This window comes from Pecten maximus, chromosome 1 (genome assembly GCF_902652985.1).
Source record: "Pecten maximus chromosome 1, xPecMax1.1, whole genome shotgun sequence".
NCBI lineage: Eukaryota > Metazoa > Mollusca > Bivalvia > Pectinida > Pectinidae > Pecten > Pecten maximus.
Window position 1 is genome coordinate 8,920,520 of NC_047015.1, and position 16,859 is coordinate 8,937,378.

General features: G+C 40.9%; 1 protein-coding gene across 7 annotated transcripts in view; it reads left to right on the forward strand.

The window, feature by feature from the left end:
• Positions 1 to 15,009, forward strand: part of LOC117324085 — a 35,279-nt gene extending 20,270 nt beyond the window's left edge. The window contains exons 4-7 of one of the 7 annotated variants that reach the window (XM_033879757.1): positions 4,787 to 4,960; positions 9,819 to 10,748; positions 10,823 to 11,775; positions 11,958 to 15,009. In XM_033879757.1, the coding sequence (XP_033735648.1) occupies positions 4,787 to 4,960; positions 9,819 to 10,459 (815 nt within the window). In that variant the 3' untranslated portion in view covers positions 10,460 to 10,748; positions 10,823 to 11,775; positions 11,958 to 15,009. Of the gene's footprint in view, positions 1 to 4,786; positions 4,961 to 9,818; positions 10,749 to 10,822 lie in introns of all 7 variants that reach the window. The other 6 variants (XM_033879748.1, XM_033879765.1, XM_033879773.1 and 3 more) reach the window with 6 other exon arrangements.
• Positions 15,010 to 16,859: the final 1,850 nt, after the last annotated feature.

Here is a 16,859-nt window from a genome sequence, read left to right on the forward strand (position 1 = left end):
TTCTTCAATAGACTGTATTATTGTGTCATGTCAGATGAATGTTCTGATTGGCCACTAAGTAAAGCCATACTTCAATAAACGGTAATATTGTGGTGTGTCCTGATTGGCTAAATCAAGTCCTACTTCAATATATACTATAATACTGTGTCATGTCTGATGTGTCTGTAAATGGGTGGGAGTCTGATCAATTGTATGCATTGTGATAAGTGGTATGTAAGGTATTGTTTACAGACCAGTGGTCACTTGATGTCCCTCCTCAACATACACACAGACATACCAATGGTCACTTGATGTCCCTCCTCAACGTACACACAGACATACCAATGGTCACTTGATGTCCCTCCTCAACGTACACACAGACATACCAATGGTCACTTGATGTCCCTCCTCAACGTACACACAGACATACCAATGGTCACTTGATGTCCCTCCTCAACATACACACAGACATACCAATGGTCACTTGATCCCTAATTCTGTAATATATCTCAAATACATGGGTGTCGTCTATAATAATGATGTATCAGGGTTTAGTAGAGAGTTTCAGTGTATTATGAGGATGACGTTACAAAGGTGTTATACTACAGTATTGTTTGTATAAACTGAACTCCACTCTTGAGTGTACCAGCTCCTTAATAAAGAGAAACATACACTGAAACTTGATGACAATTGTAACTTTAAAAAGTATTATTGACATTGACTCAGCATATTCCTGTTGAACTATTGAACTCATGAACCCTGGAAGTGAAATACAAAACTTTTATTGTAAGTCAATTACCCAGATCTAGAGTCTGCAGTAAAATGTGCCTCTTATGATTTTAGTCATAAACAGATCTAGATGTTGTTGGTTTCCTTTAATAATATTTGATTTTGCAGTGTAAACTCTTTGTAACCCTGATTTTGAGATCACATACAGATCATGTCCGTCTTGGTTGGTTAGAGATACTACCCTTTATCACCATCTACATAGAAAAGCCTTGTTTACTATGAACATGTTTGTTGTTAAATGTAATGATTTATTTAGAGTTGTGTGGCAGTTCTTTGTGTTCTACTTTTAAAGGTTTGGTACACTTTGTGGAGATTATCTGACAGACATATCAATCTTCTGATTTGGTTCGGAGATATATACCTGGTTTGGGGATATAGCCAAGATTTTGAGATAGTCCAGGATTCTCTGACTTTCCTAGTACACAGTACCCTGGGTGTAGTAGATCAGAAACACACATTAGATAACCATGGAGATAGTCCTTTAAATTACTTAATACTGGCCATGCAATCTGTGCATATGGTCTGGATTTAATGTCTGGTTTTACTCTAAAATTTTCTGAGATATTTATCTCTTGCCTTCCATAATTTGGCCGTCTTACTAAAATAACCCTGGTAAAAAGGTTCCCTATCTTAACACTTGTAGGATACAGTTTATTGGGTGTCAAAAGGTGTATGTATAGGGTACTCCTTTGTAGAGGTGTCAATAGATGTTTAAACGTATATGATACTCGTTTGTAGGTATATGTCAATAGGTGTATGTATAGGATACTCCTTTGTAGGGATGTCAATAGGTGTATGTATAGGATACTCCTTTGTAGGGATGTCAATAGGTGTATATGTGGGATACTCCTTTGTAGGGATGTCAATAAGTGTATGTGTGGGATACTCCTTTGTAGGGATGTCAATAGGTGTATGTATATGATACTCCTTTGTAGGGATGTCAATAGGTGTATATGTGGGATACTCCTTTGTAGGGATGTCAATAGGTGTATGTGTGGGATACTCCTTTGTAGGTATGTCAATAGGTGTATGTATAGGATACTCCTTTGTAGGGATGTCAATAGGTGTATATGTGGGATACTCCTTTGTAGGTATGTCAATAGGTGTATGTATATGATACTCCTTTGTAGGGATGTCAATAGGTGTATGTATATGATACTCGTTTGTAGGTATATGTCAATAGGTGTATGTATAGGATACTCCTTTGTAGGGATGTCAATAGGTGTATGTATATGATACTCCTTTGTAGGGATGTCAATAGGTGTATGTATAGGATACTCCTTTGTAGGTATGTCAATAGGTGTATGTATATGATACTCCTTTGTAGGGATGTCAATAGGTGTATGTATATGATACTCCTTTGTAGGGATGTCAATAGGTGTATGTGTGGGATACTCCTTTGTAGGGATGTCAATAGGTGTATGTATATGATACTCGTTTGTAGGGATGTCAATAGGTGTATATGGGATACTCCTTTGTAGGGATGTCAATAGGTGTATGTATAGGATACTCCTTTGTAGGTATGTCAATAGGTGTATGTATAGGGTACTCCTTTGTAGGTATGTCAATAGGTGTATGTATATGATACTCCTTTGTAGGGATGTCAATAGGAGTATGTGTGGGATACTCACTCCTTTGTAGGGATGTCAATAGGTGTATGTATATGATACTCCTTTGTAGGGATGTCAATAGGTGTATGTATAGGGTACTCCTTTGTAGGGATGTCAATAGGTGTATGTATAGGATACTCACTCCTTTGTAGGTATGTCAATAGGTGTATGTATATGATACTCGTTTGTAGGTATGTCAATAGGTGTATGTATAGGGTACTCCTTTGTAGGTATGTCAATAGGTGTATGTGTGGGATACTCCTTTGTAGGTATGTCAATAGGTGTGTGTATAGGATACTCCTTTGTAGGGATGTCAATTGGTGTATGTATAGGATACTCCTTTGTAGGTATGTCAATAGGTGTATATGTGGGATACTCCTTTGTAGGTATGTCAATAGGTGTGTGTATAGGGTACTCCTTTGTAGGTATGTCAATAGGTGTATGTATATGATACTCGTTTGTAGGGATGTCAATATGTGTATGTATATGATACTCCTTTGTAGGGATGTCAATAGGTGTATGTATAGGATACTCACTCCTTTGTAGGTTTGTCAATAAGTGTATGTATATGATACTCGTTTGTAGGTATGTCAATAGGTGTATGTATATGATACTCCTTTGTAGGGATGTCAATAGGTGTATGTATAGGATACTCCTTTGTAGACATGTCAATAGGTGTATGTATAGGATACTCCTTTGTAGGGATGTCAATTGGTGTATGTATAGGATACTCCTTTGTAGGTATGTCAATAGGTGTATGTATATGATACTCCTTTGTAGGTATGTCAATAGGTGTATGTATAGGATACTCCTTTGTAGGGATGTCAATAGGTGTATGTATAGGGTACTCCTTTGTAGGTATGTCAATAGGTGTATGTGTGGGATACTCCTTTGTAGGTATGTCAATAGGTGTATGTGTGGGATACTCCTTTGTAGGGATGTCAATAAGTGTATGTGTGGGATACTCCTTTGTAGGTATGTCAATAGGTGTATGTATATGATACTCCTTTGTAGGGATGTCAATAGGTGTATGTATATGATACTCCTTTGTAGGGATGTCAATAGGTGTATGTATATGATACTCCTTTGTAGGGATGTCAATAGGTGTATGTATATGATACTCGTTTGTAGGGATGTCAATAGGTGTATGTATATGATACTTCTTTGTAGGGATGTCAATAGGTGTATGTATAGGGTACTCCTTTGTAGGTATGTCAATAGGTGTATGTATATGATACTCCTTTGTAGGTATGTCAATAGGTGTATGTATATGATACTCCTTTGTAGGGATGTCAATAGGAGTATGTGTGGGATACTCCTTTGTAGGTATGTCAATAGGTGTATGTATATGATACTCCTTTGTAGGGATGTCAATAGGTGTATGTATAGGGTACTCCTTTGTAGGGATGTCAATAGGTGTATGTATAGGGTACTCCTTTGTAGGGATGTCAATAGGTGTATGTATAGGGTACTCCTTTGTAGGTATGTCAATAGGTGTATGATACTCCTTTGTAGGGATGTCAATAGGTGTATATGTGGGATACTTGGCTGTTATAAAAGGTGGTAGCTTTAGAGGAATGTTAAAGAGGATGATTACTGCATCAGATTAGGACACTGTTACTTTCTTCAGAAAAAAAACCCCATGCTCTGATCATGACCTTTTGTGAAGATACTTTGAAATTACAAAGATATGTTTGTTACAAAAGGAGACGTACTTCAGAATGAGCTATTTATATGTATCGGTACAGAGAAAGTTACACTGATTCCCTGTAGTCTGGTCACTGAACTTGCACGAGAAAATGGAGTGGACTGTTAAATTCTAAGTGAGACATTGATGTGGTAATGATTTTCCCTGTGGTACATACCTGACTGTAAAGGTGTAACAAAGGGTTCAGAACTATACAAACCTGCTTCACACTCAAACATACTTTAATAGTGGGCTATATACAATTTTCCACAAACAATCAGCATCATTCTATTTTGTATGACCTAATTTAGCTATGATTAAAGGTCTCTGACTCTGATATACAATACTTTACTTCAATTTCATTTTTTACTGAAATAAAAAGAAACTAAGAGACTTTGTTTTTTTCCAGCATGTATTACCCTCTCTCGTCTCAACTAGGATATGTTTGTCTGGTACCAGTAATTGTTAGATATTAATGTTATTTAACAAAAATCTACACCAAGTGCACTATCATCAGGTTTAGATAGCAGTGGGTATGATATGGTATTGTTACATCAACATTAAAGATAATTATAAGAAACAAAGTAAGACTTCCTGAGCTAGGCCATTGTTTGTAGTTGTATTGTTACAAACCTTCAAAAAATATCGCCCTTACTGTGTTTCAGGTTTGTAGATGTATTGTTACAAACTTTTAAAAGATATCGCCCTTACTGTGTTTCAGGTTTGGGCGTTCTGCTCGTTGTTGTAGTAGCTGTTGGATGGAAATGTACACCAAGGGGTCATGAACCTTTACATGCATTATTTGGACTTGGTGACTTTCGCCATCAGCCCAGAGAAAGGAGACACCGCCACCATGGTCACCATCGGCGACGCGGAGAGGGTCAGTGGTATGGAGGTACGTATCAGGGATAATCACTCAGCAGTGAGGGGAGGGTCAGTGATACATATCACCAGGGATAATCACTCGGTAGTGAGGGGAGGGTCAGTGGTACATATCACCAGGGATAATCACTCGGCAGTGAGGGGAGGGTCAGTGATACATATCACCAGGGATAATCACTCGGTAGTGAGGGGAGGGTCAGTGATACATATCACCAGGGATAATCACTCGGTAGTGAGGGGAGGGTCAGTGGTACATATTACCAGGGATAATCACTCGGTAGTGAGGGGAGGGTCAGTGGTACATATTACCAGGGATAATCACTCGGTAGTGAGGGGAGGGTCAGTGGTACATATCATCAGGGATAATCACTCGGCAGTGAGGGGAGGGTCAGTGATACATATCACCAGGGATAATCACTCGGCAGTGAGGGGAAGGTCAGTGGTACATATCACCAGGGATAATCACTCGGTAGTGAGGGGAGGGTCAGTGATACATATCACCAGGGATAATCACTCAGCAGTGAGGGGAGGGTCAGTGATACATATCACCAGGGATAATCACTCGTCAGTGAGGGGAGGGTCAGTGGTACATATCACCAGGGATAATCACTCGGTAGTGAGGGGAGGGTCAGTAATACATATCACCAGAGATAATCACTCGGCAGTGAGGGGAGGGTCAGTGGTACATATCACCAGGGATAATCACTCGGTAGTGAGGGGAGGGTCAGTGGTACATATCACCAGGGATAATCACTCAGCAGTGAGGGGAGGGTCAGTGATACATATCACCAGGGATAATCACTCGGTAGTGAGGGGAGGGTCAGTGGTACATATCACCAGGGATAATCACTCGGTAGTGAGGGGAGAGTCAGTGATACATATCATCAGAGATAATCACTCGGCAGTGAGGGGAGGGTCAGTGGTACACATCACCAGGGATAATCACTCGGCAGTGAGGGGAGGGTCAGTGATACATATCACCAGGGATAATCACTTGGCAGTGAGGGGAGAGTCAGTGATACATATCATCAGAGATAATCACTCGGTAGTGAGGGGAGGGTCAGTGATACATATCACCAGGGATAATCACTCGGTAGTGAGGGGAGGGTCAGTGGTACATATCTCCAGGGATAATCACTCGGCAGTGAGGGGAGAGTCAGTGATACATATCATCAGAGATAATCACTCGGTAGTGAGGGGAGGGTCAGTGATACATATCACCAGGGATAATCACTCGGTAGTGAGGGGAGGGTCAGTGGTACAGATCACCAGGGATAATCACTCGGTAGTGAGGGGAGGGTCAGTGGTACATATCACCAGAGATAATCACTCGGTAGTGAGGGGAGGTTCAGTGATACATATCACCAGGGATAATCACTCGGCAGTGAGGGGAGGGTCAGTGGTACACATCACCAGGGATAATCACTCGGCAGTGAGGGGAGAGTCAGTGGTACATATCACCAGGGATAATCACTCGGCAGTGAGGGGAGGGTCAGTGGTACATATCACAAGAGATAATCACTCGGTAGTGAGGGGAGGGTCAGTGATACATATCACCAGGGATAATCACTCGGTAGTGAGGGGAGGGTCAGTGGTACATATCACCAGGGATAATCACTCGGTAGTGAGGGGAGGGTCAGTGATACATATCACCAGGGATAATCACTCGGTAGTGAGGGGAGGGTCAGTGGTACATATCACCAGGGATAATCACTCGGTAGTGAGGGGAGGGTCAGTGATACATATCACCAGGGATAATCACTCGACAGTGTGGGGAGGGTCAGTGGTACATATCACCAGGGATAATCACTCGGTAGTGAGGGGAGGGTCAGTGGTACATATCACCAGGGATAATCACTCGGCAGTGAGGGGAGGGTCAGTGGTACATATCACCAGGGATAATCACTCGGTAGTGAGGGGAGGGTCAGTGGTACATATCACCAGGGATAATCACTCGGTAGTGAGGGGAGGGTCAGTGGTACATATCACCAGGGATAATCAATGGTAGTGAGGGGATGGTCAGTGGTACATATCACCAGGGATAATCACTCGGTAGTGAGGGGAGGGTCAGTGGTACCTATCACCAGGGATAATCACTCGGTAGTGAGGGGAGGGTCAGTGATACATATCACCAAGGATAATCACTCGGCAGTGAGGGGAGGGTCAGTGATACATATCACCAGGGATAATCACTCGGTAGTGAGGGGAGGGTCAGTGGTACACATCACCAGGGATAATCACTCGGCAGTGAGGGGAGGGTCAGTGGTACATATCACCAGGGATAATCACTCGACAGTGAGGGGAGGGTCAGTGGTACATATCACCAGGGATAATCACTCGGTAGTGAGGGGAGGGTCAGTGGTACATATCACCAGGGATAATCACTCGACAGTGAGGGGAGGGTTAGTGATACATATCACCAGGGATAATCACTCGGCAGTGAGGGGAGGGTCAGTGGTACATATCACCGGGGATAATCACTCGGTAGTGAGGGGAGGTTCAGTGATACATATCACCAGGGATAATCACTCGGTAGTGAGGGGAGGGTCAGTGGTACATATCACCAGGGATAATCACTCGGTAGTGAGGGGAGGGTCAGTGGTACATATCACCAGGGATAATCACTCGACAGTGTGGGGAGGGTCAGTGGTACATATCACCAGGGATAATCACTCGACAGTGTGGGGAGGGTCAGTGATACATATCACCAGGGATAATCACTCGGTAGTGAGGGGAGGGTCAGTGGTACATATCACCAGGGATAATCACTCGGTAGTGAGGGGAGGGTCAGTGATACATATCACCAGAGATAATCACTCGGCAGTATCAGGGATAATCACTCGGTAGTGAGGAGATAATCACTCGGCAGTATCAGGGATAATCACTCGGCAGTATCAGGGATAATCACTCGGCAGTATCAGGGATAATCACTCGGCAGTATCAGGGATAATCACTCGCCAGTATCAGAGATAATCACTCGGCAGTATCAGGGATAATCACTCGGCAGTATCAGGGATAATCACTCGGCAGTATCAGGGATAATCACTCGGCAGTATCAGGGATAATCACTCGGCAGTATCAGTGATAATCACTCGGCAGTATCAGGGATAATCACTCGGCAGTATCAGAGATAATCACTCGGCAGTATCAGGGATAATCACTCGGCAGTATCAGGGATAATCACTCGGCAGTATCAGAGATAATCACTCGGCAGTATCAGGGATAATCACTCGGCAGTATCAGGGATAATCACTCGGCAGTATCAGGGATAATCACACGGCAGTATCAGGGATAATCACTCGGCAGTATCAGGGATAATCACTCGGCAGTATCAGGGATAATCACTCGGCAGTATCAGGGATAATCACTCGGCAGTATCAGAGATAATCACTCGGCAGTATCAGAGATAATCACTCGGCAGTATCAGGGATAATCACTCGGCAGTATCAGGGATAATCACTCGGCAGTATCAGAGATAATCACTCGGCAGTATCAGGGATAATCACTCGGCAGTATCAGGGATAATCACTCGGCAGTATCAGGGATAATCACTCGGCAGTATCAGGGATAATCACTCGGCAGTATCAGGGATAATCACTCGGCAGTATCAGGGATAATCACTCGGCAGTATCAGAGATAATCACTCGGCAGTATCAGGGATAATCACTCGGCAGTATCAGGGATAATCACTCGGCAGTATCAGGGATAATCACTCGGCAGTATCAGAGATAATCACTCGGCAGTATCAGGGATAATCACTCGGCAGTATCAGGGATAATCACTCGGCAGTATCAGGGATAATCACTCGGCAGTATCAGAGATAATCACTCGGTAGTGAGGGGAGGGTCACTATGTAGTATGGAGATATTCATCAGGTAACCAGAAAATTCAGGCATACAATTAAGGAAGCATGTTATAAGATTTAACTGGAAGCATTGAAATATCTACCCACCTATTACTGTGTCATGTGCTGACAAGAAAAACCTGTTCTCAGATTTTAAAGAGTCTGTACACAGAAATTGTGAATGTCTGCAAATGAAAACAGTAAAATATTATCAAGGGCAATTATAAGAAGATATCAGGTTTAGATAACAAAAAGGGAATGAATTATTTGTGAAGATGGTCGTGGAGACCCCCTACCTGTGTCTAATATTGACAAACAATTGATCAGATATGGTAGTAAAAATGATGGACTGTTGCAAAAAAAGATATCTCCTTTATAAGTAAGATGGAAAGGTGTAATTGAAATGTTTGATGTTAGCCTGGAAACCTGTCATCATTGTCTCAGTAAATAGAATGAGTAAAGCTACAAAGTGGTTTGTAATGACGCATGTCGGTCTTTTTTTGATTTATTGATCTTTGTCGGCAATGAAAAATGCTGTGGTAGATTGGTGACTGATAATCAAGGTGACATTCACTGGTTAATGAGGTGTATCTATAATTCTATACTGTAGTGGTATACACACTCGTTAATGAGGTGTATCTATAATTCTATACTGTAGTGGTATACACACTCGTTAATGAGGTGTATCTATAATTCTATACTGTAGTGGTATACACACTCGTTAATGAGGTGTGTCTATGAGGTGTGTCTATAATTCTATACAGTTTTATAGATACTTGGTAATTCTATGATTTGCTATGATATAGTTTAAATGTGATCTGTTGATGAATTATCCAACATCTTTCCTTTGTAATGTGTCCCAGCTGCCTGCCATTGGAAGCTTATGTGTCCCAGCTGCCTGCGATTGGAAGCATTGCATCAATTCACTTGCAATGGATTACACAGCAGCTAAAACAAATAAGAAATGAAAAACAGAAAATGCTGTGTTATACTTTAGTTTTACAGTGTGCTGTATTGTTTTTAACAGGTGTGATGTACCCCGAGTTTCAGTACCGCCGTCCACCCCCGTCATACAATGTATCGATGCAGGAGTTTCAGCATCAGCTAGTAATGGCCCAGAACCAGCCCCGGAACTTTGACGATGTTCCAGTGGAGGATTACAGTTTACCAAGCTCCCCACCCCCCTCATACCGCTCACGTGCTAGCACAGTGAGAACTGGAATACAAATCACATTTCCACCCTCTAGAGCAGACCAACCCAACTCCCGTCCACCTACATATCGCTCTCATGTTGGACCAGACCAGAACGCTCATTCACGCCCATCACTGCCCCGTGATGATGATGGAAATGTAGTGACTGGTGGAGACATTCAGATTGAGGTTCCAAACATTAGTGCTATAAACATTATAAGTACAAGCACTCCATCTAACACAGCCGCAGGAACAGAGGGCCCAAGCCAACAGGCACAGGGGTCATCCACTAGTGCTAATCCCACAGTCAATACTACAGGTGCTAGTGGCCAAACCATAGTGACAGTCACACACACTACTGCTGAGCAGGCACAAGTACAAAGGACACTTGGAACAAAAAATACAGATCCATCTCCAGGTGAACAACCAAGTGTTAGTCCAGCCGAGGACGAGTATCCAATGGAAACACCACTTTAACTGTAGTATTAGGTTCATCTCTGGTCATATATGGACAGATACTTCTGTGGTGCACAAGTCAAGCTTTACAGTACAATGTTAATAATGTGAGTGTGTGTGCTACTTCTGACAAGGATTTTGTCTGTATGAGCATGAAGACGGAAGCTTATCATTTGTCACGGTACGGAGTGTGAGGTTGGAAACTTATCATTTGTTACGGTACAGAATGTTGAGGTTGGAAACTTATCATTTGTCACGGTACGGAGTGTGAGGTTGGAAGCTTATCATTTGTCACGGTACGGAGTGTGAGGTTGGAAACTTATCATTTGTCACGGTACGGAGTGTGAGGTCGGAAGCTTATCATTTGCCACGGTACGGAGTGAGGTCGGAAACTTATCATTTGTCACGGTACGGAGTGTGAGGTCGGAAACTTATCATTTGTCACGGTACGGAGTGTGAGGTCGGAAACTTATCATTTGTCACGGTACGGAGTGTGAGGTCGGAAACTTATCATTTGTCACGGTACGGAGTGTGAGGACGGAAACTTATTATTTGTCACGGTACGGAGTGTGAGGTCGGAAACTTACCATTTGTCACAGTACGGAGTGTGAGGTAGGAAACTTATCATTTGTCACGGTACGGAGTGTGAGGTCGGAAACTTATCATTTATCACGGTACGGAGTGTGAGGTCAGAAACTTATCATTTGTCACGGTACGGAGTGTGAGGTCGGAAACTTATCATTTGTCACGGTACGGAGTGTGAGGTCGGAAACTTATCATTTGTCACGGTACGGAGTGTGAGGTCGGAAACTTATCATTTGTCACGGTACAGAGTGTGAGGTCAGAAGCTTAACATTTGTCACTAAGAAGTGGTCTGTGTGTACAATTTTATGAAGTGGTCAGTTTGTACAGGTGTATGAAGTGGTCAGTTTGTACAGGTATATGAAATGGTCAGTGTGTTGTGATGTATGAAGTGGTCAGTTTGTACAGGTGTATGAAGTGATCAGTTTGTACAGGTGTATGAAGTGGTCAGTTTGTACATGTGTATGAAGTGGTCAGTTTGTATAGGTATATGAAGTGGTCAGTTGGTATAGGTATACGAAGTGGTCAGTTTGTACAGGTGTATGAAGTGGTCAGTTTGTACAGGTGTATGAAGTGGTCAGTGTGATGTGATGTATGAAGTGGTCAGTTTGTATAGGTATATGAAGTGGTCAGTGTGTTGTGATGTATGAGGTGGTCAGTTTGTACATGTGTATGAAGTGGTCAGTTTGTACAGGTATATGAAGTGGTCAGTTTGTACAGGTATATGAAGTGGTCAGTGTGTTGTGATGTATGAGGTGGTCAGTGTGTTGTGATGTATGAGGTGGTCAGTGTGTTGTGATGTATGAGGTGGTCAGTGTGTTGTGATGTATGAGGTGGTCAGTGTGTTGTGATGTATGAGGTGGTCAGTGTGTTGTGATGTATGAGGTGGTCAGTGTGTTGTGATGTATGAGGTGGTCAGTGTGTTGTGATGTATGAGATGGTCAGTGTGACCAGTGGTTTTTACTAGGTTATTTAGATGTTGTGTTTGTGGTCGGTGTGTGACACTGTCACCTATTTATGTTGTTTTACTTATTTTAAACTTTATACAGTGTTAACTCTGTCATGGTTGGTTTTACATTTACCAGGTAAATATCCCTGGGTACGACTGTTTTCAGGTACGAATCTCTTCTTATTTATGTTTCACCTGCTTTTTAACAAACAGATTACTAGCTTGGCAACCAATACACCAAGCTAGATATACAAGATGTTGTGGAAATTCATTTGGTTCTAAATGAAGTTTCATCCTGTTATGTAAGATGTTGGTGGCCACAAAACTGTAGATATGACTTACAAGAGATCACTATCAGATAGTTTCACACATCCAAGTGTGGTATATTTTTCTACAAGTTTACCAATCAGGGTTCTAAATACCTGTTCGTTGTCATGGAGATTAGACTTACTTATGTCCCATCATTTTGAGTATTTAACAGTAATAAAAAAAGAATTTAAAAAAAGAAGTTTGTATTGCTCTGGTAGATTTGACACAGAACATATTTTCCATTGAAATGGTAATAGAGCAATATGTGCTAATTTCACTTATTTTTTAAAGTTGTCAAGTTTTAGTTGAAATACAGAAAACAAGCTTTTAGTCATGTATCATTTGTTTAGAATTGTCAAAGCAAACCTTGTTAAAACATTTAAAATGTTACAGTGTACAGTTGATTTTTACTATTTTACAAGTGTGATACTTAGAGAAATTGTGGACTCTGTACATACATTCCGAAACAAGTAAAGCCTATGCAAATAGCCTCTGTGATGGCCTGGGATGCATTCTCGTTCCAGGCAGAATGCATTTTACATTGAAGACCTACATATACTGCAAGTCAGAATTAGTTTTATGGCATTTCTCTTTTTAACTACATGCAGTTTTCACGAGGCATTTTGGAATACATTGTAAACTATATTTGTTTTGCCAAGTGTAGATGTTGATTGTGTTAACACAGAGTATTTACTTCCATGTATTGACTACTGTCATTTTACTTTGTCTATGTAGCCTGATATTATGTTTTATTTTAGTAAGTCTACATTTTATAAATCATTACCTTTCATCGCTATTCAAACTTTAGTTTTTACAAACACATTCCATCTGCTGTGATTTTAAAACTGTTTCACATTTTTATTAGAAATTCTCCACTACTGCTTGGTATTATATTGATATGACAGAGCTTTTTATTAAATCCTTTTAAAGAGGATGTTCAATGTAGTAGGATTTTATAACCATGTCACAAAATCCTCCACAATGAAAATAATTTTATACTGCTTGCTTACACGGACAAGTGATGTGACGTTGAGGAGAGACAAGGTTTTCTTAAGTAAAACACCAGTCATTTTAATCATATGGTTATATGTTAAATATCAGTTGTTGGCACACGGCTCACTTGACTTGAAGCTTATGCCATGTTGCAGCGTTTGACATTTGGCTTGTAGGCTGCTGGAATTAAGCTCGACCAAATTTGAGAAAAAAATTGATCTTGACCCACATTCAAGGTCACAGGGATCAGATTTGTTGAAACTCTTACACAACTTCTCAATAACCAAAAGTCCTAGACTGATGAACTTTGACCGATATGTTTGTGGGATCAACCCCGACAAATTTTGTGAAGAGAAATTATGTTAACCCTACTCAAGGTCACAGGGCTAAAATTTGTTGAAACATTGGGATGAAGCCCAACAAAGTGTGCAAAAAGAAACGACCTTGATCCATATTCAAGGTCACAAGGGTCAAATTTGTTTGAACACTTCAACAACTTCTCATAACCAAATATTCTAGAATCAAGAAATTCTACTGGTACGTAACTGATAAAGCCCAACAAAGCTTGGGGAAAGTAAAGACCTTGACCCGGGCATACTTAAAATCACAGGGGTCAGATTTGTTGAAACACTTACACCAATTCTGATTAAAAGGCTTAAAGTTTGCATATTTAGCTTGTAGGCTCCGGGTATCAAGCCAAACAAATCTTAATCCTTCTTGTTCACCAAAAAACCTTGAATAATGTTGAACCAATTGCTTTGTTGTTAAAGTATAGAATTTTTGAAAAAGAATAACCTTAAACCTTACTCAGTGTTATAGGAGACAAGTTTTCATTAACTGAAAGCCCTTGAACAGTAGATAACTTGTAAGTGATAAAGGCCCATATGACCTCTTGTTATGAGAATACACAAACAGGTTTTATTTTGTAAATGAAAATAGCTTTGGAAGCTAAATCAAGACTGTAAATTGATGCATGTGATTGTAAATGATTAACTTTTTTGATCAGTAGAGATAATATTTTCAGTACCAATTTTATGTTTGTTGGCCAACTTGGAAACTACATGTTTTACTTAAAATTATATTTTCTGTCATAAAAAATGGCTGTTAACTTATATATTCTGTATACTATTTAAATTTCATTACGAAGTAAGATAGACTGCTGGCAGAAACATACTTCTCTAATGTATACGCTGATATACCCAATGGGATTAATGTATACGCTGATATACCCAATGGGATTAATGTATACGCTGATATACCCAATTGGATTAATGTATACGCTGATATACCCAATGGGATTAATGTATACGCTGATATACCCGATTGGATTAATGTATACGCTGATATACCCAATGGGATTAATGTATACGCTGATATACCCAATGGGATTAATGTATACGCTGATATACCCGATTGGATTAATGTATACGCTGATATACCCAATGGAATTAATGTATACGCTGATATACCCAATTGGATTAATGTATACGCTGATATACCCAATTGGATAAGCTGTGTGTATATATATATATATTTATGAGGTAAAACTTCATTGGTTAACATTCTTTGATGCTGGTTTTCTTCTTTGAGAAAAGAAGTTTGTTTTTGCATTGATGTTACATACTACCCTCGTCACTTTCATCATGTTACATACGACCCTCGTCACTTTCATCATGTGACATACAAGCCTTGTCACATTAATGTAACTTTGCTATTTTGTATTAAACATTTAAAATCATTCCATTGTCTGTCATTCTATAGTATATACAGTATAATTCTGTAATACGTATATTTACTTGATCAGACAATACCACTTGATGATGTTGTCTGGATGGCTGATAATGCCAGACTTTTATTGGAATTACCAGATACCACTACCAAACTTCCCTCTCACTCGACCTTGACAAATTACCAGATACCACTACCAAACTTCCCTCTCACTCTACTGTGACAAATTACCAGATACCAACAACATACCACCCTCTCACTCTATTGTGACAAATTACCAGATACCAACGACATACCACCCTCTCACTTTACTGTGACGAGTTACCAGATACCACTACCAAACTTCCTTCTCACTCTACTGTGACGAGTTACCAGATACCACTAACATACCACCCTCTCACTTTACTGTGACGAATTACCAGATACCACTACCAAACTTCCCTCTCACTCTCCTGTGACGAATTACCAGATACCACCAACATACCACCCTCTCACTCTACTGTGACAAGTTACCAGATACCACTACCAAACTTCCCTCTCACTCGACCTTGATAAATTACCAGATACCACCGACATACCACCCTCTCACTCTACTGTGACGAGTTACCAGATACCACTACCAAACTTCCCTCTCACTCTACTGTGACAAATTACCAGATACCAACGACATACCACCCTCTCACTCTACTGTGACGAGTTACCAGATACCACCAACATACCACCCTCTCACTCTACTGTGACGAGTTACCAGATACCACTACCAAACTTCCCAGTCACTCTACTGTGACGAATTACCAGATACCACTACCAAACTTCCCTCTCACTCTACTGTGACAAATTACCAGATACCAACGACATACCACCCTCTCACTCTACTGTGACAAGTTACCAGATACCACCAACATACCACCCTCTCACTCTATTGTGACAAATTACCAGATACCACTAACATACCACGCTCTCACTCTACTGTGACGAGTTACCAGATAACACTAACATACCACCCTCTCACTCTACTGTGACAAATTACCAGATACCAACGACATACCACCCTCTCACGTTACTGTGACGAGTTACCAGATACCACCAACATACCACCCTCTCACTCTACTGTGACGAATTACCACATAACACTAACATACCACCCTCTCACTCTACTGTGACAAGTTACCAGATACCACCAACATACCACCCTCTCACTCTACTGTGACAAGTTACCAGATACCACCAACATACCACCCTCTCACTCTCCTGTGACAAATTACCAGATACCACTGACATACATGGTGTAAAGTTGTGTGACAATGGAGGTATAGCTAACGTGACAATGGAGGTATAGCTAACGTGACAATGGAGGTATAGCTAACGTGACAATGGAGGTATAGCTAACGTGACAATGTAGGTATAGCTAACATGACAATGGAGGTATAGCTAACATGACAATGGAGGTATAGCTAACGTGACAATGGAGGTATAGCTAACGTGACAATGGAGGTATAGCTAACGTGACAATGGAGGTATAGCTAATGTGACAATGGAGGTATAGCTAACATGACAATGGAGGTATAGCTAATGTGACAATGGAGGTATAGCTAACGTGACAATGGAGGTATAGCTAACGTGACAATGGAGGTATAGCTAACGTGACAATGGAGGTATAGCTAACGTGACAATGGAGGTATAGCTAACATGACAATGGAGGTATAGCTAACGTGACAATGGAGGTATAGCTAACGTGACAATGGAGGTATAGCTAACGTGACAATGGAGGTATAGCTAACGTGACAATGGAGGTATAGCTAACGTGACAATGGAGGTATAGCTAACGTGACAATGGAGGTATAGCTAACGTGACAATGG